The sequence below is a fragment of the Squalius cephalus genome (assembly GCF_949319135.1).
Source record: "Squalius cephalus genome assembly, chromosome: 6".
In the NCBI taxonomy this organism is placed as follows: Eukaryota; Metazoa; Chordata; class Actinopteri; order Cypriniformes; family Leuciscidae; genus Squalius; species Squalius cephalus.
Genome location: NC_137127.1, coordinates 15,742,523 through 15,768,488, shown reverse-complemented (window position 1 = coordinate 15,768,488; position 25,966 = coordinate 15,742,523). Strand labels below are relative to the sequence as shown.

At 35.4% G+C, this 25,966-nt stretch overlaps 1 protein-coding gene across 3 annotated transcripts in view; it reads left to right on the top strand.

Annotated features, from left to right (window-relative positions):
* Positions 1–25,966, top strand: part of LOC307160298 (voltage-dependent calcium channel subunit alpha-2/delta-1) — a 112,088-nt gene that overhangs the window by 47,394 nt on the left and 38,728 nt on the right. For all 3 annotated transcript variants that reach the window (XM_079874272.1, XM_079874270.1, XM_079874271.1), the window contains exons 7-18: positions 528–659; positions 2,705–2,774; positions 2,915–2,965; positions 4,198–4,297; positions 11,636–11,794; positions 12,227–12,331; positions 13,696–13,774; positions 13,924–13,973; positions 14,097–14,180; positions 14,268–14,345; positions 16,542–16,622; positions 20,336–20,410. In XM_079874272.1, the coding sequence (XP_079730398.1) occupies positions 528–659; positions 2,705–2,774; positions 2,915–2,965; positions 4,198–4,297; positions 11,636–11,794; positions 12,227–12,331; positions 13,696–13,774; positions 13,924–13,973; positions 14,097–14,180; positions 14,268–14,345; positions 16,542–16,622; positions 20,336–20,410 (1,064 nt within the window). The remainder of the gene's footprint in view (positions 1–527; positions 660–2,704; positions 2,775–2,914; positions 2,966–4,197; positions 4,298–11,635; positions 11,795–12,226; positions 12,332–13,695; positions 13,775–13,923; positions 13,974–14,096; positions 14,181–14,267; positions 14,346–16,541; positions 16,623–20,335; positions 20,411–25,966) is intronic.

Here is a 25,966-nt window from a genome sequence, read left to right as displayed (position 1 = left end):
GCCTCTGTTGCATGCCAGCCAATAAAACTAGTTATGGTTGTTATAACACAGAATTTTTCATGCTTCATTACAATAACTGTTGACACACAGGCTGTCTTCTCACCTGATTAGCATATCTCCACTAGCACTTCTGACTGCCTATCAGCACGCAGCCTTTTCAGAAGCAAAATGTTTGATAGGATGATTATAGGTTTCCATGGTTCCCACAGTCATGATGTAATAAAGTCAATATGCTTGTTTGCGGCTGAAGAGATGAAGAGCCCTCAGTGTACAGCGCAGAATCATTCTGTTAACAGCGGTTGAGGTGAGAGTAAATTACACCTCTCTCTGTGTCTCTCCTCCTCCTCTCTCTGGACTCTATAAGTCACTGTAAGCACCATGACCTCTGTAAATAGATTAAAGTATTCAAAGTTTGACCGTGAATCATGTGTTGTGATAATATTTGTTAGTTAAAGGTAATGTAATTATTTAACTGACTCAATACAATATTAATCAATACATTGTGTGTTATTGCCTGTGTATTCCAGCCACCATTGTGTTGAATGAGCTGAACTGGACTGAAGCGTTGGAAGATGTCTTTAAGAAAAACCGAGAAGAGGATCCAACGCTACTATGGCAAGTGTTTGGCAGTGCTACTGGATTAGCTCGCTTCTACCCAGGTAAGTGCTTGTGTCGGTTTAATTCAGAACTATTCACACATGCACATTACAATCAGAACTCACACACACACACGCACAGCCTCCTCCCTCCCTTTGCAAGACTCTGCTGTCTCTAATTTGTAAACATAGCATGTAGTCCCGGCTCAAATTACACCAAATTTTCATAACAAATTATAACATCAAATATCTCAGCAGAGGGCTCATTGTATTCTTCTGGAATTTAATGATGACAGAGGAGAAAAGTAATGAGGTGCTCAATTCATTTTCATTACTTTCAGAAAAAAAAAACCTGGTACATATAAACGTGCATTAGCCACTGTTGAACCTCTATCCCTTAATGGCTTTATAAGAGTTTGTTGTGTGTAGAGGAATAATTCAACCAAAATTCTGTCACTCTCATGTTTTACCAAATCTGTGTGACTTTTTTTCTTTTTCTTTTGTATAACACTAAATATGAATTTTGGAAGAATTTTCTCACTATTCTTTTTTTAATATAATAAAAGTGAGTGGGGCCTAGGGCTGTCAATCTTCAAAAAAGGACGCAAAAAAGCATAAAAGAGGTCCGTATGACTTCTGAAGCCATTCAAACTCCTTTGTGAGAGGAACAGATCAAAATGATTCACTGGCAATCTTCCACTCCACTGGGCTGTTAACAGTTGCAGTTCATTGAATTGCTGAACTGGAGAAAACCAGATCATTGAATGAATCAGTCAGACTGGGTTTGTGAACCAGATTCATTGACTCAGAAGAATGATTCACAAATAGGGCATCGCTACTTCTCGCATGAACTCTTATGAATGCGAAATGAAGAGCAAATATCAGTATTTTCTGTTAAAAACATAGGCTACATTTTAGTGTGTTCTTCTATTCCAGACTTGGGATATAGTGCAAAAGTTGTTTTATTTTATTATGATTTTTTTTTTCTTTTCATTTTGGGGCTTAACAGTCTTAAGCCGGGCTTCACACTGTACAATTTTGGCCACGATTTGGCCGTCTGAGACAAATTTAGCAAGTCCTAAACGATTCATCTGATCCTAGGCTAAAATCTTACGTTTTTGACCGTTAGTTTGACATGTTCACCGACAACCGATTAATAACCAACGAAATTCTGGTAGTGTCAGAAGATTTGACTCTCAGTCCTGCAGTGTGACTTCTCCTACGACGACCGTTAAATTTTCGTTTTTCAAGACAAGACTTCGTTTTTTTTTTCCATTTCAATCCCGCGTGTTTTCTTGTGTGGTTCCGTTAATCCATTAATGACAACTGAGATCTTACAGTGTGACATGGCTTACAGCAAGGATCCTGTTCGTACAGGCTGACAAGCAGAAATGACTAATGACTATTATAAATCGTACAGTGTTGCACCCGACTTTAGTCCTCATTCAGTTTTATTATATTGAGCGGAGAGGCTGGGATAGTCTTCAGAAATTCAACTTTAGTATTCCTCTGAAGAAAAAAGTAATACAGGATTTTGAACATGAGTGAGTTCTCATTTTTTGGGTGAACTATTCCTTTAAGACTGTAATTGAACAAAATGTGGGCCCCAAACCATTGATTGTCTCCTTATAGATACATGCACGCCTATAAAATATTGATGTTCTTGTAAACCTCAATTCATTATAGCTGGCAGAACACTGGTCGATTACTTTGTTACGGCCAAATCACAGTGTCTCAGACTATCTGCTGGCACTTACAGCTGTGATCCACTCACTAAATGTCAAAACGTGGGATGCCATTTATGAAGAAACATGTCTTGTTAGATGTTCAGCTGTGATTGTCACAGATGAGCACCCTCTTTTGCACCAGGTTATTTTCTCAGTTAAAGAGAAAAATCGAAGCTGAAATTCTACTGGGGCAACCAAGGCCCTTTTTTCCACACATCGGCTTACTGCAGTCAATATAAACCACAAACCACCCCCCACCGGATACAGAAACAGGTTTCTAGTGAGGCTCGCTGATGTGATCACGACATAGATGTGACAAATCAAATGGAGTTTGAGATCAGGGGTCATTCATATTTCCATATCCTGTCTCTGTCCATTCAGCTTCCCCTTGGATGGATGCCAGGAAAACACCCAGTAAAATCGACCTGTACGATGTGCGCCGGCGACCTTGGTACTAATATGCGCTTCTGTGTGTGTGCTCTGAATTCTTTTTCATTTATTCCCCTTTTTTATTGAACCTTCTAGTCTTTGTTCTCTCAGTTTAAAATTATCCTTGAAAGAGATCCAGAATATTTCTTTCTTTGTATCCAGGTATGTTCAAGGTGCGGCCTCGCCCAAGGACATGCTGATTCTTGTTGATGCGTGAGTATTATGTGCTTTTTAAATTATGAATTGAATTGAATATGAATTATTGTTCTATCCTTCCCTCGCATACCTGTAACAAATCCTTCCCTTGCGCGTGAAAATGACCGGAAGCCCTAAAATAATAGACCGAAACTCTTTTTTTTTTGGTCCAGAAAGCATATATCATTTAATTTTTATAATATTTTTTTAATGCAATTTTTTGGAGAATTTTTATTATTTTTTTATTTCATGTACCTTTAAATTTCTAGATTTTATCAATAAATAATATAATTCAAGCACATTGTTCACATTCTTTCAACTTAAATTCAAAATGACCCCAGTACATGCAGTAATCAGCTAAAACTATCTCACATTGGGTCTGTTTGGGTGTCTCTGTTGACCTCTTGTGGGAAAAAAAAAATATATAACATGATATTTCATGACTCTTGCCACTAAATGGCCTTGTAGCTCTATATGGAGCAAATGAGCTGTTCCGTTGGGTCCTAAAGTCAGTTCCTGAGTTTATCTCTTCAATATGCATTCAGATACACATGTAGACACTATAAAATAATTTTTGGTAAAGTTTTAGCATTTTTATTTTTAATTTTGAGAAGTTTTTAAGTTGTCCACTGAAGCATTCCTTGCATTCCATTCATTCCTAAGGGGGTCAAATTGGTTTCGGGTCAAAATGACCCGAGGAGAGGATGTAGGTTAAATGTCTTTAGTCTTACATGCTGTGGCATAGATGTAAAGATGCCATGATATGTGTTGTGAGATAACAGTTGAGTTGTGTTAGTAGTGAGTTGAAACTCACAATTATGTTAAGGGATGTGACAATTCTGAAACACGCTCAGTGATTGACCAATCACAACACGCAGGTCCAGCTGACCAATCAGAGCACATTGCGCATTTTGGAAGGAGGGGCTTCATAGAGGCAGGAACTAAACAACAAACTATTTGCGCAACAAGCCAGTGTGTTTATGATTACAAAAATAAATTAAAATAATACGATAACATATCAAATTGCAAAATAATATGATTTCTCATGACACCGTATCTTCAGGAAATCAAACCTATATGAATGGCTTGCTTATGGTTGTCTCAGCATATTAAAATCACAGCATTTTTTTTACCCAAAAATTCTGTCGTCATTTACTTGCTGTAATATTGTTAAATGATAAGAGTTTACATTTTTGGATGAACTATCTCTTTAACTGGCATTAACTGGTATTTGTATTGGTGTGTTGCAGGAGTGGAAGTGTGTCTGGACTGACCCTTAAACTGATCCGAACTTCTGTCAGTGAAATGCTGGAGACACTTTCCGATGATGATTATGTCAATGTTGTCCATGTAAGTATGATCATATGCTATGTGGGCACACTGTGAAGTTTTGGCTGTGACAACCGTAGGACTCACTCATACCATGTACTTGCAATAGTTTATATACATACATAGTAACATTGCACTTTCTCATTCTGCTTTTCACAGTCCCTCGCTTACATTTCCATACTTTTCAGAGCTATTCTGGAACTTTGTGTTTCAGCTGTACTATTTTTAGGATGTCACTTTTGCTGTAATATCCCTAATTTGCAAGATAGCTTGTTAGCAAATTTGTAAGCTTGGATAGCGACAATTTAACATCTGTTAAAGGGGTGGTATAATGCCCTTTTCATAAGATGTAAAATAAGTCTTTGAGTGTGTATGTGGAGTTTTAGCTCAAAATACCCCAGAGATATTTTTATATAGCATGTTAAAGTTGTCACTTTTTGAGGGTGAGCAAAAACGCACCGTTTTTGTGTCTGTTCCTTTAAATGCAAATGTGCTGCTGCTCCCGGCACAGGGGGCGGAGCTTCAAGAGCTTGTGTCCTTTTACCTCACACAGACATGAACTGGAAATTTCAAAAACTTTTAGCCTTTTACGTTCAAACTGTCAGAAAGTCAGAAAGATGAAGAGACTCAGGAAGAAGTGACAGGAGCAACAGGACATTTCTGAATGGTTAGTTGGTGAATTTATGTAGCTTATGTGTAGTTATCTTCTAGTCCTTAATTAGCATATTCTGTCTTGATGATCTATAAATCGTGTTCCTGAGGGCGGGTTTATGTCAATTTTAGGGTTTGTGATGTCACTAACCCGGGAGGAATGTCGTGTAGTTCCTTACCAGCCGTTTGTTGTAGTCCTTAAAAAGCAATTTCTTTAAAAGAAAATATCTCTCTTTGCTTTGAACTTTGAGCGTTGTAACTTTGCAGATGTTGTTTATGCTCAAACAGCAACATTACACACTAACTAAAGTTAGAAAAGTGAAATCATATTCAACCACCCCTTTAAATGAGTAGCCTATACATGAATAGCAATATTTGTAGCAACATTTTGGCGTCTCATCACTTTAAACAAGCAAAATTCTATTGACAAAGAAGCTATCTTTTTTTCTTTACGGTTGTTAAAGTAGTTCACTCAGAAATGAACAATTTGTTTTAATCGACGTCCCTCATGTCGTTAAAAACCCACGTAAATACCTTTCTTCCAAGAAAGATGCAGTATAGCTGAGATGTCAGATTCTAAAAAATTGTAAGCAACTAGCAATTAGCAACTAAATGTTCAATTTGGTTCTGCACAAACTGTGGCTTTTTCACTGTTTGAAGTTTTCATGACTAATAATGGTTGCAGAAAGCGCTTGTTACTAAAAGAAAAATGTTTATAAATGACAAACTGTCTACAGAATGGAATTGAAATCTCAGAAAAGTGTGACAACCGTATTTAGCTGCAGCTGTACAGTAAAAATGGAACAAGACTCATTCAAGACTGGATTCAATTTAAAGTGAGGAGTTTCTATAGTTTGTGGGTTGAAGGTTGCTGTGTGGTGTACAATAACAACATCAAGTGTGTGTGTGTGTATAAGAGAGAGAGTGAGACAGGAGTTGTAATGAAATATGGATCTGGCTGCAGCTTGCCACTTGAAAACAGGCGCTTAATGAAAAGGCTGCTTCTGGGCTCTGTGTGCCGAATTGAAAATGGCTGGACAAAGTGAGGGAAAGAGATCAGGCTGAGTGAGAAAGAGAAGGCCAGAGAAAAAAGGGAGGAAATTGCCATATATCATTCCTCTCGGAAGGAGCCTCCAATCCATCTTGGCTAGCTGATCTTTTACTCTGTACTTATTTTTCCTCTGACCAAAGGAGCTCACAGGATGCTCATGTCCAAACCTGCATGCTTGTTGTGGAGGTTGTTATTTCTTAAAGGGATAGTTCACCAAAAAATTTAGATTTTGTCATTATTTACTTACTCTCGCGTTATGTTTCAAACTTGAATAGCTTTTTTTCCCCCATGCTCTTTTTCTTTCAATTACAATAAACAAGGACGTACACTTTCAAGCTTGAAAGATTATGCCAAACCACCATAAACTGATATAAAAGTGGTACATATTTTGTGTGAGAAACTCTCTGAAAAATTCACTGAAAATCTTGACATCAGCTCTAGCTTTCCTTGAAGTCTTCACTAGAGAAATGGTGATGTCTCTGATTCATGACTGAATGATTATTTTGAGTCAAATAATTTAATGATCGATTTACAAATCACAGTGACCTGATTCTCGAGTTCATCTCATTGACTTAGCAGTTAACAGCTCACTTGAGGAGAAAATCGTGAATAATGACTTCTGCTCACACAAACTTGTTGTATGAATTCATTAGACTTGGAATAAAGTTCACAAGTTGAATGGACCACTTTTACGATGCGTTTATGGTGCTTTTGTTAAAGAAATGGTTCACTTTAAAATGAACATTCTGGAATAATTTACTCACCCTCAAGTTGTTTCAAACCTGTATGAATTTCTTTTTTCTGCTGAACACAAAGAAAGATATTTTGAAGAATGTCGGTAACCAAACAGTTGATGTACCCCATTGACTTCCATTGTAGGAAAAAATATACTATGGAAGTCAATGGGGTACATCAACTGTTTGGAGATAATTTTCATTTTGAAGTTAACTTTTCCTTTAAGCTTGAAAGCTTCAGTCTCCATTCATTGTAATCGCATGGAAAAGAGTTGCAAAAAGAAATCCATGCAGGTTTGAAATTATAAATCACATTCAGTTTTTGCACTCAGGGTGATATTGCCCCAAAAAATCATGCTTGGTATCATACATTTTTTATTCTTCAGTAAATAAAGTTTGATTAATTTATTGTTTTCACTTCTCAGAGGATTTTGAGGTTTTCTTGCATTGGGGGAATCACTGTTCCGATAAAGGATTAGCTCTGAGAGATCTGTCAACAGGATTCGCTTCAGGGAACGTATGCCAATGAGAGTGTAGTGTTGAGTTATGCGTACTGTATGTGTGTGAGTGTGCTTGTGTGTATTTGAGCGAGAACAGAAAGAGGCTGTGCCCACAGTCACATAAATGCATTAGTTTGATACCCAAAGATCAAATTTGGTATGTGTTTTTTGTACAGATCAGTAGTTTGAGAGCATCTGTAGTTTTAAATAAAAGGCCTATGTGTGCATTATGGGTAGTCATTGTGTTGGCTGAATCTATAAATCTATAATATGGTGGTAGTGATTTGTTTTTAGACTGTTTATCACCAGTGTACACAATATGTGCCATATGGTAGCTGTTACATTTGTGAATAGGAAAAGTGAGGAGGATTATGATCGGTATATACAGCTGTAATGATTTTAGCCTTGACAAATACAATATTTGATCATTTCAGTTGTAAATACAATTTAGACTTCCTTCATGCACATTTTTATACATTTTGCTTGATAAACAACTTCTTTCACAAGAGATGTTATACATTCCTGCCAAGTCAGGAAGAACAACAAGACTTGGAAGGAAAATATATTGTAATGCAGGCTGTGTTTGGAATTTAATACTGGTGTGCTGCTTATTGCATACAGCACAGTACATATGTATACGCAATATGCTGTTACACAATAATCTGTTATTCATATATTGTACTGGATGTGTGTATGTATGCAGCAAGGGGGCTCTCGACTGTCTCTTACAAACAAATGTTGCTCATTTTAACAAGACTTTGTAATATGATGCCACATATACAGCCAGCAACCCAAGGATTTCATAAATCTTCATAAATTTTTGAAAAGCCAACTGAAATTGAGATTTGGTCATTTAAAGATACAGTGTGGGCCAATGATGCAGGCGGTTACACATAAGATCATTAAAATTGCTTGAAACGTGTAAAATGGAGTAAAATGCATTAATGCATGGCTGCGTATACATGATATACATTAAAATTCAGTATACCAATCAGGCAAAGTCAGAAATGCAATTAAATTGATTCAAATGATGCATTGCACAGTTAAACAAATAATCAGAATTTATTTAAATTATTATCAAAGCACATATTTTCACCATAAATTATGCTGCATAATTGCAAGTTTATATTTATATTAAAATATTCAAGGCTAAATGAAGACAAGTGATGCAAATTGTTATTTTTTTATTTATTTTTTCATAAATTGCATAGCCAAATTCAGCCTTTTGTCTTAACACAGGAGCTATAATTATTATAGATGGTGCATATCCATGCAAATGTGACATTTATAGTGAAGGCAAGGCAAAGTAAATATGACATATTATGATAAAACAATCTTCCTCTTTACTGGTCAGCTGAAGTGTCTCTAATTTCAGTCATTAATAACCAAGTTGGATCAAGATTATTGATGCTCATTAGGGCAGTGCTGTGGCAACCGCCATTGAATTGTTCAAGGATATTACCAGATTCATCATTTCGATTGACTTATCTGTGGGGCGGATTTTCATAGGAAATGATTGACTAGTGTAATTGACTTGCAGCATGACATATTTGAATGGTGAACGTAAGGTTAAGGCTTTAAATTGGTCCCTTGAGGTTACTCTGGTTTTAAGAGGTGGGTGTCATGCAGGAAACTGTTTCCAACCTTCGTGTGGTTTGAGATGAACAATGGAATAAGAGTCTCAGTTTATGAATTAGGTTCTTTTTTCCTCTCTGATAAATGTTTACGAGCTCTTCACAATGAGAATGATCTGGAGGCTTCCTAAAGCTCAGTGATTGTACAATAGCCTCCGGAGCTGAAGTTGAGTTATGGTAGTGGGCGTTTCGTTTCCGACATGCGCTGTTAGCGGTAGACCAATCACAACATACTGGGCCATCTGGCCAATCAGAGCAGAGTAGGCTCACAGAAAGGAGGGGTTTAGAGAGACTGAATCTTCAGATGAGTCGTTTGAGAATCATTGAAAAATGTGGTGATGTGCAATGTATATTTAAATGAACTAGGCTATTGGTTTTATAACCATTTCATAAGTATAATAAACTGACTAAATTTCACATTTCATGATGCACTGTATTATTATTCAAATAATTAGAATTTAATCAAGTTGTTATCAGAGCAATTATGCTGCATAATCTTTATATATATATACATATATATATATATATATATATATATATATATAGCACTATACCTATATATGTTATATAACATAACATATATATGTTCTGTCTGAATTCTTTTTAATTAATGATTTTTCGTGACAGTTCGTCATTCTTGCTAAATAGACTATTTTTGGATGATATACAACCCCTCTGCTTCACATTTGGGTTCTGATTATTATTGTATAGAAGCTGTTGTCTTTTTTTGTTTTTCTATTCTTATTTCTCAATAGGAATTTTAGAAGAAGCACCTGAGGGAATTTTAATGCTTATCTTAAACATAACTGAAAACTTCTTAAAGTCCCCTGAGCTATGAACGAGCAGAAATAAAAGCTTCTTCTGGGAAGCGGCATGACACGACAGAACTAGAACACTCACGTTATAATCATCGAAGCCATCTACGCTGTGAGTGTGCGCCGTCTGGTGTGTGTAGGGGTCTGTGTATCATCAGTTTGTCCTATTCCTCTATTTATAACCCGGCGTATGCTGAGAGCAGTGAGTCACGGGGGCCTCCGTGGAGATAATTTCAAGCGTTAATTAAATATTCAGTCAATGCTGGAACAACTAATCGAACCGTGACTCATCGGTTCATTCAACAGACACTGTGACATCCAGCTCATTCAACAGAGCACAGACACCTGATCCCACAATTACATCAATGACTGGCGCATGTCTCCTAATGACACCTCTCTTTGTCCGGCGAGAAATTCAGAGTGGGAAAGCCTTTCAGGTTGACATGAGTGAAAAACTAAGAACTGGATCATTAAAAATAGAAGAAAAACATGCAGCACAACAATAAGCACGGGAGCTTTGAAGGTGTGTTCTGCTTGCATATGCCACAGGAAGTGCACCATGTGCTTTTTCATGTCCTCAGGGAGAGCTGGAGTTATACAGTAGTAATCATTTTAATTTTTGCGTGAGCTTGCACACATCTCCTCATTAGCTGTAATGACTCACACCTGTTAATCATTCTGACTTTTCCTATTGTTAAGGTTAGAGGCGCTGGGTCTGGAAAAGGTAGACATTGGTGTCCAATTAAATCCAATTAAACATCAGAGAACTTTACATTTGTTGTGAATTGATATGTTATATAAACCGTGTTTAAAATGAGCTACTTTTCATGCTCAGTTCATTTTAATATAAATAACAATGTCTGCTTTCCTGATATTCTATTCAATTGTAGTAAAAAACTACATTTAAACAAATATTTAAAAACTAAAAGTTATAATTGGCAAATTATTATTTTTTTAAATTATTATTATATTGTTTTTATTATTTCGCTCTCACCAACATGTTTGTGCATATATACTGTATATCATTGCAAGCCTGTTACCCATTTTGGCTATTTTATTTAATTTTATTATTTTATTATATATATATATATATATATATATATATATATATATATATATATATATATATATATATATATATATATATATATATATATATATATATATATATATATATATATATATATATATATATATATATATATATATATATATATATATATATATATATATATATATATATATATATATATATATATATATATATATATATATATATATATATATATATATATATATATATATATATATTTTTTTTTTTTTTTTTTTTTTTTTTTTTTTTTTTTTTTTTTTTTTATTTTTTTTTGTATTTTGCATTTTCATGCCCCACGTTTTTTTTACATGGATTGCAAACCTCATGTGAAGTGAATAAAAAGTACAACTGCTCATATAATATTTAGTTTAACACCCTGAGGTTGAAACCATAAAAAGTGACTTTTTAAAAAAAAAGATTTTGTACTCTATTTGTGGATAATTAGAGTCTGCAGTATTCCATATACTGTTTATCCTTCTTTTTCCCCTGTGTTCGTTCTCCTCCTTTTCCCCTCTTTCCTTCCTCTACCCAAGTCTCTTTTCTTGTTCACAATCTCTCCTCACACACGCTCCAGCTTTGAAGTAACAGGTTCACAGAGGTCAGTCGCAATAAGTGACAGAACACAGAGAGCCCTACCTAAAAAGAAAATTAGAAACTTGTAAGGGTATCCAGCTTGTCAGCTCAAATTATTTTCAGCACTGACTGTACCAAACACATGCGCATACTCGCAAACACCTGCAATTACTGGCCTCAGTATATAGATCTCTTAAGTCACACAAACTTTTTTTGTGATTCTGAAAAGTCTTGCTGTGAATTAACAATGATTTTTCACTTACTGTATGCCTCCCTATCTCTCACAATCTCTCTCTCTTCTTTTTCAGTTTAACACAAAAGTGAATAACACAGCATGTTTCGACCACCTGGTTCAAGCTAATGTTCGCAATAAGAAGATCTTGAAAGATGCAGTACAGAACATTACAGCCAAAGGCATTACCAACTATACCAAAGGCTTTGAATTTGCCTTCAATCAGCTCTCAAATGTGAGTTTATTTTTACATTTAAGAAAGCTATCTATGAATTGAAAAAAACAGTCAGTGGTCAGCAGGCTTAAAATCTGCACTTTGTGTGATCTCTCTTCACATCGGCTGAAAAGAGTGTCTATGATAAGATATCACTCTGCACCCTTCCTTTACGGTGTTCAGATAATATACAGTTTGATACATTACATATTATCCTTCCCTCCAGTCAGTGGTGGATTTGGTCATAAACGGACTTAAGGCAAGAAACATTCTACTATGCCACAAGTAGGGGGTTGATCTCACCCCTAGAATCACCTCTGTGTAGTAATATTTGTTTGTAAGAGGGTGCTGATGCTGAGTAAACCTTATGTTAAGTTTTAGTATAGTATTGTTGTGTTCTGCCGACCTCTGCTGTTTATTCTATGTAACTGCATATGATTGTGCTCATTTCAGCCAAACATCAGCAGAGCAAACTGCAACAAGATTATAATGCTGTTTACTGATGGAGGTGAGGAGAGAGCAGAGGACGTCTTCAGCAGATACAATATTGACAAAAAGGTGTGTGTGAATGTCACCATCACCATCATCAATCTATCTTTGGGGTGACATTTTTATTTTAGGAAAATTAAGAACGCATAAATGGAGGATCAAACCATAGGGATCAAACCTGCAAAATAAATAAATAAATGCATTCTCTTCAACTCTTTCCCCGGATTTCCGTGTTTTCGCTGTTATATTGGTAGGGGGCGCTATCACGCTTCTGAAAGAGTACAGAATCTCCGGATCAAAACACAGGCGAAGAAGAAACAGAAACAAGCGATAGCAGAGCCCGTGGCGATAGCATGTTAGCAGATGTATGTGTAAAATAACGTAATGATCAACATTATACGGCATATAAATCAAAACTGCAGAATGTTACCAAATGAAATGTCGACCCAGGACGAGGTATAGGACTGTGCAACCTTAGGGGATGGAATCGATATTCATATAACAAAATATTCTGGTGGCCATGAAACTTCTGAATTTTTTTTTTTTTATAAATGCTGGCGCTGGCTGGCGACTTTTTCAAAAAACGCCGTCGGGGAAAGAGTTGATTACCTTTTCCTCATTTTTCTTATTTTTTTCCTGTTTTCTGTTTTATTTTTACATTTTTTTGTATTTTTTTTTTACTTTTGTTTATTTATTCTTTCATGTAATTATATTTTAATATTTATTTGTAACTTATTTTTATATTTATTTATGCATTCATATATATATATATATATATATATATATATATATATATATATATATATATATATATATATATATATATATATATATAATTTTTTATTTATTTTTTTCAGATTTATTTATTTATGCATTTTTTTTTTTACTTTTCCATGTGTAACATGTAAATGAGGAAGGCAGTCCTTGGTTGAGCACAAAAAACCCCCATTAAATTAAATACAGAAAGCAATAAATGAAGAAAGAAAAGTAATACAAAAATAAAGTCAGGATTAAAACATTTAGTTATTTGTTTTTATCAAGTCATTTATTCCTTTATTTATTTTCCTATTATTACATTGATTCATTGATTGATTGATTGATTGATTTTTAACTTTTGCAGGTTTGGTTCTCATTACACATTCCCCTCATAATGTCTATACATCTTTCCAAGTGTATAATTAGCTCTAATGCACTGATTTGATTGAAATCATAAGCAGTACAACAAAAACTGCTATGGTGTGCAAATTATTTTTACATTTAAATGTTATAATTCTAAAACATATATTTAATAAACTTATTATATATGGATTCATTAAATGTCCTTAAACAGGCCTCATCTATCTATTATTTATTTATTTAAATAAGACCCATACATGATCTTTTTGGCATGATACAGTTACAGTAAATTTGTATACTATGCTGTTTGATTGCAGGTGCGAGTGTTCACGTTCTCCGTTGGTCAACACAACTATGACACGGGGCCAATAAAGTGGATGGCCTGTGCTAACAAAGGTAAGTGTTGCTTTGCTCAGTCTGTGTTTGCCCCCTAGTGGCTGAAGTACAAATATAATTCTCACATCTCAAACAGCCTCTTTAGCAGGCTCAGCATTGGATTGAAAAATAAAAAACAATACATGACACCCCGACGCTATGTTTTCTAGGATATTTCTATGAAATCCCTTCCATTGGAGCCATCCGCATAAACACACAGGTCTGTATGACGCCAAAGCGTTTCTAATGTGATTTGTTTATTTTGATAGTTGCTCTTGTTTAGGAGTATGTGAAGGTCCAAGGATGACCTACATTTTGCTTTGTGTTGTTTACTGTTGCTTAGGAATATCTAGATGTTTTGAGTAGGCCGATGGTCCTTGCAGATGCTAAACAAGTGCAGTGGACCAATGTTTACCTGGACGCTCTGGTACAACCTTATTCAAAAAACTTCATAGAAACCATTTAAAAAGTGTTATATGCTTCATTGTTTTCTGTGTTCTCTTCATGACCTCAGGAGTTGGGCTTAGTCATCACAGGCACACTACCTGTGTTCAACAAGACCAAATCCAGGGTGGGAGAATCTCAGAACCAGGTCAGTCTATCGTTTATCTGGATTTTCCAGCTGGTTTTCCTTGTAAAATAGTTTGGAAACACTCACATATTCTTTATTATTACTGCCTTTTATAATTAAGGGTAACCAAACAGGATATAACTGTATAGAATCTGGAATACATCAGTTTGATATATAAATTATAGATAGGCCTATGTATACAGTACACTACATTCTTTCCAAGACTAAATTTATTTGATAAAAATACAGTAAAACAGTAATAATGTGAAATATTATTACAATTTAAAATAATGGGTTTCTATTTTAACATATTTTAAAATTCATCATTAATCCAGTCTTCTGTCACATTATCTTTCAGAAACCATTCATATATGCTAATTTGGGAACATTTCTGAGTATTACCAATGCAGAAAATGGTCCTGCCGCTTTTTTCTGAATAAGTGTTATTTTAGTATTAATTTAAAAAAAAAAAAAAAAAACATTCCTACTGAACCTAAACTTGAATGGTATTGTATATTGTGCTTGGTCAGTTTGCATATATCAGCAGTATTCAAATGGTTCCTTCTGGGCCACGGGACATAATTGCGCCATTTTACCGTTTTTACAGATTAAAGAGAGCAGTGCGTCAAAACAATGGTGCTGTACACAGCACAAGTGCTCAGGGACGTTTACAGTAATAATCTTATTGCGCTATATCCTCGAATATTTTTATCCAGTGCCAAACGTGCTTCATTCAAGAGATGGCAAGGGAAGACAAAAAACTAAAAAATTTTTTTAAAATGACTTGTTAACTTTGTTCTGTGATCATGATGAGTGTTTTGATTATTAGATTATTTACGGTTTTTGTTTTTAGTAGTTTATTACTTATTACTTACTTAGTAGTTTATAAAAATGGTCCATACTTTTCTTAAGAGGTAAAACCTGCAATCCCATGTTTTCTCAGTCCCAAGGCCTACTATGTTTCATACACGTAGGATATATATATATATATATAGCCTAGGTATGATTAAAAAAAAAAATATATATATATATACACTACATTAGCTCTTGGGACCCAGTATTCTCATATTTGATGACTATTTTGAGTGTTTAGGATATTTTTTTCTTTTTTTTTCAAAGTACTACGGTTGCCTCGATGGAAATTAATAAATGTTCCAAAAAAGTATTGTCAAGACCTCTGGGGAGGAAATATAGAAACAGATCCCCTGGTGCACATGAATGTACCTCAAAATGTATTTTTAAAAGTAATTCTATATATGTAAAAGGTTTGCATATCGTCTTACACTAACAGTGGCCCATATATAAAATTAAAAGATTATTTTTAATATGTTGTATTTTGATATTGTTATATAAAAAAAAAGTACAACATTTCAAATTGTGCCCTACAAGTCAGAAGCGGGAATATAGCATTCGAATGAACACAGAACAGAACACCAGATGTGTCATTAACAAACCCAATTCTCTATTAATAGCTCGATGCTTGGAACAAACTTCTATTTTTGTCACGTTTAATGGGGATAAAGCTACTACTGACGCAAACGTGTAAACTTCATTATCTCTTGAATGTATTAACCATGCGGACAGTGACCTTCTTAGGAACACTACGATAGTAAGAGATATGGAAAATAAATATCATAGAGTATCTTATCCTACACTTTCCCAGTTGGAGGTCAAAGGATCAGTACGTTGTCTACTAAACCGATTGACCCTCTGAAAGTTGCTATTACTTTCCACTCGCTGACTGCGTCACTGGGTTCTTTGATAAGTTTAATGTCAGTTTCCAGTATGGATGACGAGAAGCCATTTAGACGTGACACTTTGTAACTTTGCAATGTTTCATAGTGGTTATTTTTGCCAAGTTGAAAAGGTTTGCATGTTGTTGTTGTTGTTCTACTAACTCTAATAAGAGTTAGTTGACATGTAGTTGCAAATTAAGAAGAGTATTAGTAGACTGTAGGTTAGGGTTAGTAAAATAACTTACTTATAGTCAGTAGAATGTCTGTTGGAGGACCAACAAAATAAAGTGTTGGCAGATATTAAGCAGACAGTCTACTAATACTCTGAGGAGAGTTAGTTGACATGTAGTTGCAAAGTTACTTATAATTAGTTGAATGTCTAAAGAGGACTATCGAAATAAAGTGTTACCCATATTTGTTTGTAAATGTCTCTACATTGTATGTCAGAGTGGAAACTTAGTGTTTTTGATTTCTCTTTTAGCATCAGAACCAGTTGATTTTAGGAGTGATGGGGGTGGATGTGTCTCTCGATGATATCAAAAGATTGACGCCCCGCTTCACAGTGAGTACCCGAAACACAAACAATTTCAACTCAAATACTGTCAGCATTTCATCTGTTTGTTGTTCCAGTCTCATAAAAAGACTAAAAAGGGACCTATTTAAGGGATTCACTCTTTTGACCTAAAGCTGAAAATTCTGTGATTATTTACTCTAGGACTGTGCCGACAGAAGAATTTTCTAGTCGTCTAGTAGTCGTTCATTTAAGCCATTAGTAGACAAATAGTACGTTTATATTAATTTACTTAAATATACTGAATACTAAACCATAATGAGTGTTTAATATATAGGCGTAATATAGCCTATTCTGCGCTCAAGCACACGCATAAAGCTTGCTGCAAAGTGCCAGCAAAAAAAATAGCAAGGAGACATTTAAGTTATTTATTAGTAAACTAGTATTTTATGAGTCGGTATCGGCTGCAAAAATGAAGATGATGCGATCCCGGCTGTATAGTGGACACGCCTATAGAGAGAAATCAACTATCATACGGATTACATAAGCAGAGAGTGTTTAAAAGTAGACATTTCAAGCTTTCTATAGATGTATTTCTCATGCATGGTTGGCAAGATGCCTATACGCGGAATTTCAGCTCATTTTTGTGACGCGCTCCACCGAGACGGCAGAAAGCAAAGCGCATCCTGTTTGTTTTCTTTATTTTACAAAAGCACAATTTGATGTTAATGTGAACCCAAATAAAAGTACAGTTTCGAATGATGTATTACTCTTATCTGTATGACCAAAAATGACTGGGTATTTTAAGTTGTTTCCGCTGTTGTCAGGAAAAAAATGCAAGTGATCGCGCCGGCGCCTCCATGCCATGAAGCGTGCTAATACTTTAGCTTCCACACTAAATATGCGCCTAATAAGTCTGCCGTGCAAAGGGAAAAGACCGTAACCTCGTTTTTGGTCAAAAATTAGTTATTTATATTTTTGGCACATTCAACATTCAACAGTTAGCGCTCTTTGGCTTTGTTTTGGAACGCTCGAAATTGAGTTACGGTACTCTGCCTTTGTTTAGCCGCGCGTCAATATGAAGTTACTGTGCCGGTGTTCTATCAAATAATGCTACCTACCAGATTGTACGGTTATCTGCCTTTGTTTTAATGTTAAAATAACGGTGTAGCCTGTGTACTTTGTACAGCTGCCATCAGTCCCTCTAACTTCTGATGTCCTCAGAGCTTTGTCCTGCACAATTGCGGTCAGAACATTTGTATGGTCTGAACCCGCCGTCGGCAAACGTGTGATATCGATCGCGAAGGATTATGCAGAGTTGACAGAAAAAACGTTACACATTGCCGTATCAGATGAATACAACCAAGAAATAAAGCCCCGCCTCACTCAGTTCGGGTACTGGACCTGGTTGAAACACTCATGCATCTAGCTGGCAGAGTGCCAAAACTTCGCCGGTGCCTTCAGCCCCGCCCTAAACACGGTCGAGCCAATGCTGGACTAATATATCTATGGAGGTATTTTGTCATGTCAAATGTATTAATAATGCCATCAGAATGCAACCAAAGCCCAGGATAGCAATAAGTAGATGGCTATAAATAATTGGAAATCATACAAAATAAATGCCATGATCACTAGATTTTATACAGGTGTTACTATAATGATTTTGTTAATGGTGATCAGCAACTAAATACTGATAATGTGGAAGTTACTGCCTTTTGCCTTGGCATGACTCCTCACTTTTTGCTGACAAGGCAGAGTACAGTAACTTTAAAATAGTGGTCAAAAGTCAAGTTTGAGCTCAAGATTTTTTTATGTATATAATTTCCATTACTAAAACATCTATTTGCCAGATTTCCTGTGTCCTACCTATAATTAATTTGACGGGACAACTAAAAATCTTTAAAGTCATTTTTCTCAGTTCCACACTCTAGCGACTTAAGGTCTTTTGCCTTTGTAGGGCAGATGTGTGCATATTTATCTTGGTTAACGTAAAAGTGAGTGGCCAAGTAAAGGTTTGAAGTCGATGGATGATTATGCGAACGTTTGGATTTCCTGTCCAACACACTGTAATTGCCACAAGAACCCGCCATTAACAACCTGTCCCTCACGGATTGTGTGAATTTGCCATAAGGTTTTTTGTTTTTGTTTTTGTTTTTTGCAACTACACGACTAATACAATTTTGGTCGGCTAAGCCTCTTCTAGTCGACTAACGTTTAGTCTACTATTAGGGGCAGCCCTGATTTACTCACCCTCTAGTCATTCCAAACCCAAATCCGCCTTTTTACTGTGGAACACAGAATAAGATGTTTCAATGAATGTTCACACTGTTCTTTTTACATAAAACAAATGCAAATGAGGATTTGGCTGATGACAAGCTCCTAAAAAGCTAAATGACTAAAAAGCACCACAAAAGTATCAAAAAAGTGATACATTTTGATACTTTCTTTATTTGTTTATGTCCCCAAAGAGCAATTGTTTTTTTTAGCAAGACCAGCATACAAAAAAAGACCATTTACAATACATAAAAATAAATAATTAAATTAAATTAAATTAAATTAAAATATAATAAAATAATACACAAGACAACAACAGGACCAAACAACTACCTACTTTCATGTCCACTACTGTTCAAAAGTTTATAGTATTTTTTTTTTCAGGAAGGACACATTAAATTGGTCAAAGGTGTGTAACTGTTTCCAATATTGTTAATAACAAGAAATGTTACTTCAGCAGCACATCAGCATATTAAAATTATTTCTGTAGGATTATGTGACACCGAAGACTGGAGTACTAATGCTGAAATTTCAGCTTTGCCATCACAGGAATAAATTACATTTTAAAATATATTCAAATAAAAAAAAAAAAGGCTCATTTTAAACTGTAATAATTTTTGCAATATTACGGTTTTTACTGTATTTTTAATCAAATATGCATGATAGTCTTCTAAGCATTTAATAATCTTACCAACTGCAACATTTTTAACAGTAGGCTAGTGTAGAATAAAATATGTAGTGTCAGATGTGTCGCACCAGTTTGACGTCAAAGACGAGATGTGAGAATTGTATGGCTTCAAAAGACTTGGAATATAGTGCATAAATCACACACACTAATTTTATGGGGCTTTTATGATACTTTCTTCTCAGATTTGGTGCTTGACAGCCCTTTTCACTTTCATTGCATGAGCAAAAAAACTTTAGAAAAAAGAAACTGGTTTTGGGACGGCATGAGGGCAGCGAACGGCGACAAGTTTTAATTTAGGGTGAACTGTTCCTTGAACGCTAAATAATTCGATTTATAAGGGAACAAAGTGAAACTCATGTGTTAGATGTTTTCTTTGCAGACTCTTTGAGTCGCTGTAATAAGAATAACACACATGCATACGATATATGCGCTATTGTTCTGCGGTCTGCCATCTTGCGGTTTCGCCTTCTTACAGTAAGATCGCTCTTAAGAGGACTTAAGCCCTTGTACATCTGTTTGTACTTTACATTTGATTTGTAAATGGTTGTGATTTTCTGTTAAGCTCAGAGGAATGTTTCCAGATGAACCGACACATTTGATTAACGCTAAGTGCTCAGGGGTGATTGACAGCTCGGGTCGGCGTTCTCAGGGGATATTAGACAGTACCCCGCTAGTGAGGGATTAACCACCGCATCTCTGAGGAACCAGGTCCATTTGGTCTAAGCAGGGATTTGGGTTTGATGGTGGTCTTCTTATTCGATGTGTCCTCACTATTCTCCTTTTTCCGTTTTGTTTATTTCAGATTGGTCCTAATGGATATTATTTCGCAATTGACCCTAACGGTTACGTGCTGCTCCATCCAAACCTGCAACCAAAGGTACTGAAGCATTTTCTCCTCCCAAATACCTCAAATATGACATCAAATCACATTTAAGACAGAGGAAGAGGTTTTAAGGCTGCTTGTGGTGGAGAACCATGACATGCTTGTCTCATGTTAAAACGTTTCTTGCTTGTTTGACATCTATTTGACAACGTCTGTAGTTCTTGTATCTCTCTCTCTCTCTCTCTCTCTCTCTCTCTCTCTCTCTCTCTCTCTCTCTCTCTCTCTCTCTCTCTATATATATCTTTATCTCTATCTCCCCTTCCTTGTTTGTGTATATGTGCTGCATATTTATGTTCATTCTCACCTCTTAAACCATGTGTTCATGTGCACATTTATATCTTGAATGCAACCAAATTTTGATGATACTGTAACGCCAAATTGAAATCCCAAACTGAGTATTACTATTCTGAATATTCTCCTTCCCAATATAGATGCTATATTAGATATGACATGGATGTTAAATTAAATATAGTGTCTACTGGCGACCTAAAGTCTATTTTTAAAGTCTACCTTTCAAAGGTTTGGGGTCAGTGAGGTTTTTTTTTTATTATTTTTTTATTAAAGAAATGAATACTTTTATTCAGCAACAATGAATTAAATTGATAGAGTAACCATATACTTTTACTTTGTTACAAAAAAATTCTTCAAATAAATGCTGTTTCTTTGAACTTTCTATTTCTCAAAGATTCCTGGAAAGAAAGAAAAAAATCACTGTTTCCACAAAAGTAATGAGCAGCACAAATGTTTTCAATGTTTTCATTGAGTAATGATGCTGAAAATTCAGCTTTGCCGTTACAGGAATAAAATACATTTTAAAACAGTTATTGTAAATTGTAATGATTTCACTAAATAATAAATTAAAAGTTCTGTCAAAAAACTCTAAATGGTTTGGCGCAGGCTGATAGGTCCTTAACTCAATCTGCTTGCAATCACATCTTTCTGTATAGGGCACAGCTGATTGGATCCTGCTGTATCAGCAGCCAATGAGCTTGCTGCCCAACTTTCAAATACTTGGTCAGCGTCTGCGTAGCAGTTTGCAGTGCGCGTTCAGAAACCCTCCACCTTCCCCAGCTCCACCTGTATAGATCTGCTACAGGTAATTCATGTACGCTATATTGTACAGCAGCAGCATGTCTTACTTGCTCACAGCAGCATGTCCTGTACTTGCTCTGCAGCAGCAGCAATAACAGCAGCACCAGTGTAGTATAGCAGATCTATTTCTCCAAGACTAAACATTAACATACCATGCCAAATCCTTCGAGAGTTATCATGACAGAACTGTTTTACTGCATTTTTGAATGCAGCCTTGATGAGTATAAGAGACTTAAATGTCTTACCGACTCCAAACCTTTGAACTATAGTGTAATCTAGAGCTATGCAAATCTTATCATATATTAATATAAAGCATTTTTTTTCTCAATATTGTATTGATGCTTGAAGTCATTGTATCAGTATTTTTATATTATTTATCTCCCACAGTTCCACCACATAAGAAAAAAATAATTTGGTAAATCAGAAATATTAAGGTAATAATTATGTCATACAAAACCATATTATTAGATAAAATGTCTTAATTATAATATTAAAAATAATAATTATGACAAAAAGTTGTGATCAAATTTGACACTTGCCAATTTTACCGATATGTTGCAATATTTGTCATATTTATTTGTGTTATTTGACAGATATACAGTTGGTTTCCATATAGGTGATGCATCGTGATTATCCTGATGCATGCATTAAATTATGCGTTGCACATTGCAATACCCAGCCCTAATAATATCCCTTCTGTTTTTCTTCCATTCATACGTTTTTATAGTTAAAACCATATTACATTTGTCTATCTTATGAAACAAACAGGAAGATTAAGCAGCTGCGAGTGATTCAGCTTATATCATTATTGACAAGTGTGTATGACCTCATATGTAAAGCTGTAGATTTAGAATGTATGAACATGCATTTGCGGTGTGTAAACAGGCGCTCATATAGCTTTTCCTTTGGATCGGAGCATGCAGCCCCTCTTCTGGGTGAGCTTTGCACATAACCTTTGCAAATCGCCCAAAGTAATGCACGTGCTTCTGGCAGCGAACCTGCATATATGTTTCTCAATGCAACTCGACTACAATTTTTACATATCAGTCTATTTGCAGGTCCCTTTGATTCTGGTATCCCACCACACACATGGGCCGGTCTGCATTTCATCTTTTAAATAAAGAATGTGAAGGAGAAAAGAGATCATGTGTGTGCGTTCAGGGTCATAGTTTATCCTCAGTCTGGATGGTAAAAGCACCGTCCATCACCTAGTCTTAGACAACCCCAGCCCACCATGACACCCTCGCAAGTTAAGGAGGAAAATGCATTAAATATATTACGTCTGGTCGGACATAGATTGCAAATCGTTTAGACATTTTCTGATTTAAGCTCAATATGCAATCGCAAAGAGTTATACATGTGCAGAGCTCAACAATAAGGATGACTCGGGGGCCAGTGTAAGATCTTACGTTCATCGTAAACATTTGGTTTAGTTTGATGTATTTATGTTATATAATTATGCTAATTGAAGGATGTATCCAAGGTAACGTTATCTAGCCTACTAATGTAGTACTTTGTTGGAATTTGTTGCGAATTTGACTGTGATAGTAATGGAAGTGTCAAACAAATCAGTAATGTTTTGCACCGTACTGTATACCATTCCTTTCTAAAACAAAAGTGTTTGAATTCATAGTTATATGGAGTTACATGTATTTTTATGTATATGTGCATTTTCTGTTTTTATTATTATTGTTAATCAAAAACCTTTTGAATTAGCTCTATTATTTGATCAATTTTATTAAGTACATAACAATATTTGTCTCTTTTTAAGAAGATTAAATCAACTCAAATTGTATACACTAACATTCAAAAGTTTGGGCTCAGTTCAATTTATTTATTTATTATTTTAAAGACAGTAATACTTTTTTTTAGCAGTGATGCATTGAATTGATCAAAAGTGGCATTGTTACAAAAATGTCTAATCTATTTTACTCTATTTCAAATAAATTCTCTTTATTTGAACTTTCTATTCAGTAAATCCACCACAGTTTCCAAAACAATATTAAGCAAGACAACTGTTTTTAACATTGATAATAAGAAATGTTATTTGAGCACCAAATCAGCATATTAGAAGGATTTCTGAAGGATCATGTGACACTGAAGACTGCAGTAATAAGTTTTATTTATACATACAAATAATACGTTTTATTTATAAAGCGTGGGCTGACAGAGCGAGCTGATATGTTGATTTGCAAGTCATCGGCATAACAGTTGATAGTTTAGACCATAACTACGGATAATGTGACCAAGAGGTAACAAATAAATATTGAACAGAAGTGGTCCAAGAACAGAGCCTTGAAGGACACCTTGAGAGAGAGAGAGAACACATGAGAAGATTTGAAGTTTTGGACAGTAATAAAATATTGTCTATCAGTGATATTTGATATAAACCAAGATAAAGCACTACCCTTGATACCGATAGCTGATAGCCGAGAGGTAAGTGATGAGGTACAGTGTCAAAGGCTGCTGTTAAGTTAAGCATGATGAGAACAATAAGACAACCAAAATCAGCAGATATTATGAGGTCATTAGTAATTTTTACCAATGCTGTTTCAGTGCTGTGGCCTGACCGAAAGCCAGATTGATAGGGATCAAGAAGAATGTTAGCAGAGAGATGAGCTTGTAGCTGCGAGGCAACTACTTTTTCAAGCAGCTTAGAAACAAAAGGAAGATTAGAGATAGGTCTGAAATTTTTCATAACAGAAGAATCTAGCCCTGGTTTCTTTAAAATAGGAGTGACCACAGCCATTTTTAATGATAGCGGGACAGACCCAGAAGAAATGGAACAGTTGATCAAATGAGCAATAGGAGATGAGATTTCAGATAGGCAGCTTTTAAGAAGTTAGGTGATGGATCTAACTGACAAGTAGATAAGCTAGTTTGGACAATTAGGTCACTAACAGAAGATGGGCTGGTAATTCAATTCAATTCAATTCAATTCAAATTTAACTAGCGTCCCGAGGTAACAACAGAAAAGCAGATGGGAAATAATTAGCATAGCTGCTGTTCATAATATTAATGCATTTGATCTGATTTAACTGTAGTATAAAAGGTAATCATTATGTGAATGCTTGGCTAAAGAGATGCGTCTTTAAACTAGTTTTAAACTGGGACAGCGAGTCTGAGCCTCGAACAATATCAGGAAGGCCATTCCAGAGTTTAGGAGCTAAATGTGAAAACGCCCTCCCTCCTTTAGTGGACTTAGATATCCTAGGAATGACCAGAAGCCTCGAATTTAGTGATCTTAAAGAGCGCGATGGATTGTAGGGCGATAGAAGATCCGTTAAATACACTGGAGCTAAACCATTTAGGGCTTTATAGGTCAGTAGTAATACTTTGTAATTGATACGGAACTTAATAGGTAACCAATGTAGAGATGATAGAATTGGTGTTATATGATCATATTTTCTTGACCTAGTAAGAACTCTAGCAGCTGCATTTTGGACTAACTGTAGCTTGTTTATTGAGGATGCAGGACAACCAGCTAATAAAGCACTACAGTAATCTAGTCTCGAGGTCATGAATGCATGAACTAACTTTTCTGCATCAGAAACAGATAGCATGTTACGTAGCTTAGCAATGTTTCTAAGGTGGAAAAAGGCTGTTCTTGTAACATATGAAATATGATTTTTGAAAGACAAGTTGCGGTCTAGTATAACACCCAGGTCTTTTACTGTAGTGGATAAAGTAACAGGACATCCTTCTAAATCAGGGGTCGGCAATAGGCGGCCCGCCAGCAATATTTTCTGGCCCGCCGGATTATTTTGGAAGTCCGTTTTTTTTTTTATTTTTATCAGCCTATATTTATTTTACAATAACGGTTTACAAATAGGCCCCGTGTATCATTCGTTACTTATTTTTTATTCGGTTATAACACACTGATAAATAATATTTATTACCTGATAAAAAATATTTGCACTAAATGCTGCACAAAACTCTTCCACTACTTGAGAAAAGCCGTAGCCGCGCGGCGATTTCACCTCCGCATACTGTGTGAAACGCAAGGAATCATGCGGCGCGGGATTAAATTTTAAAGTTTAAAAACGGTAGCGGTCGGAACTCTGGTGTATTTTGGACGGAGCGGGCGGTCTGACTGACAACAGCCCACTCCCGACATCTTTTGACAGCGTATCCGCACTTCATTCTGACCACCTGTACACCTAGCTCTGAGGAGCTGTTTGGTACTGAACCCATTGTCAGTCAACAACATTATTTTTTTGCAAGGATGTTTGAAATAGTTTGGCAGAAAATAGCCTACTTCATTTGTCAGTAGTAGGGCAATATGGTTTTCGTTTATTAGAAATTTGAGTGATAGGCTTTGTCCTATTTAATTTGTTATTTTTATTTCATAAATTTTTTCTGTGACATTTTTTTCTCTGCTGACAGTACAATGTTAAAATAATATTTTATATTGACACGAACACAATTTTTGTATAGCATTTATAATTGTTATAGGCT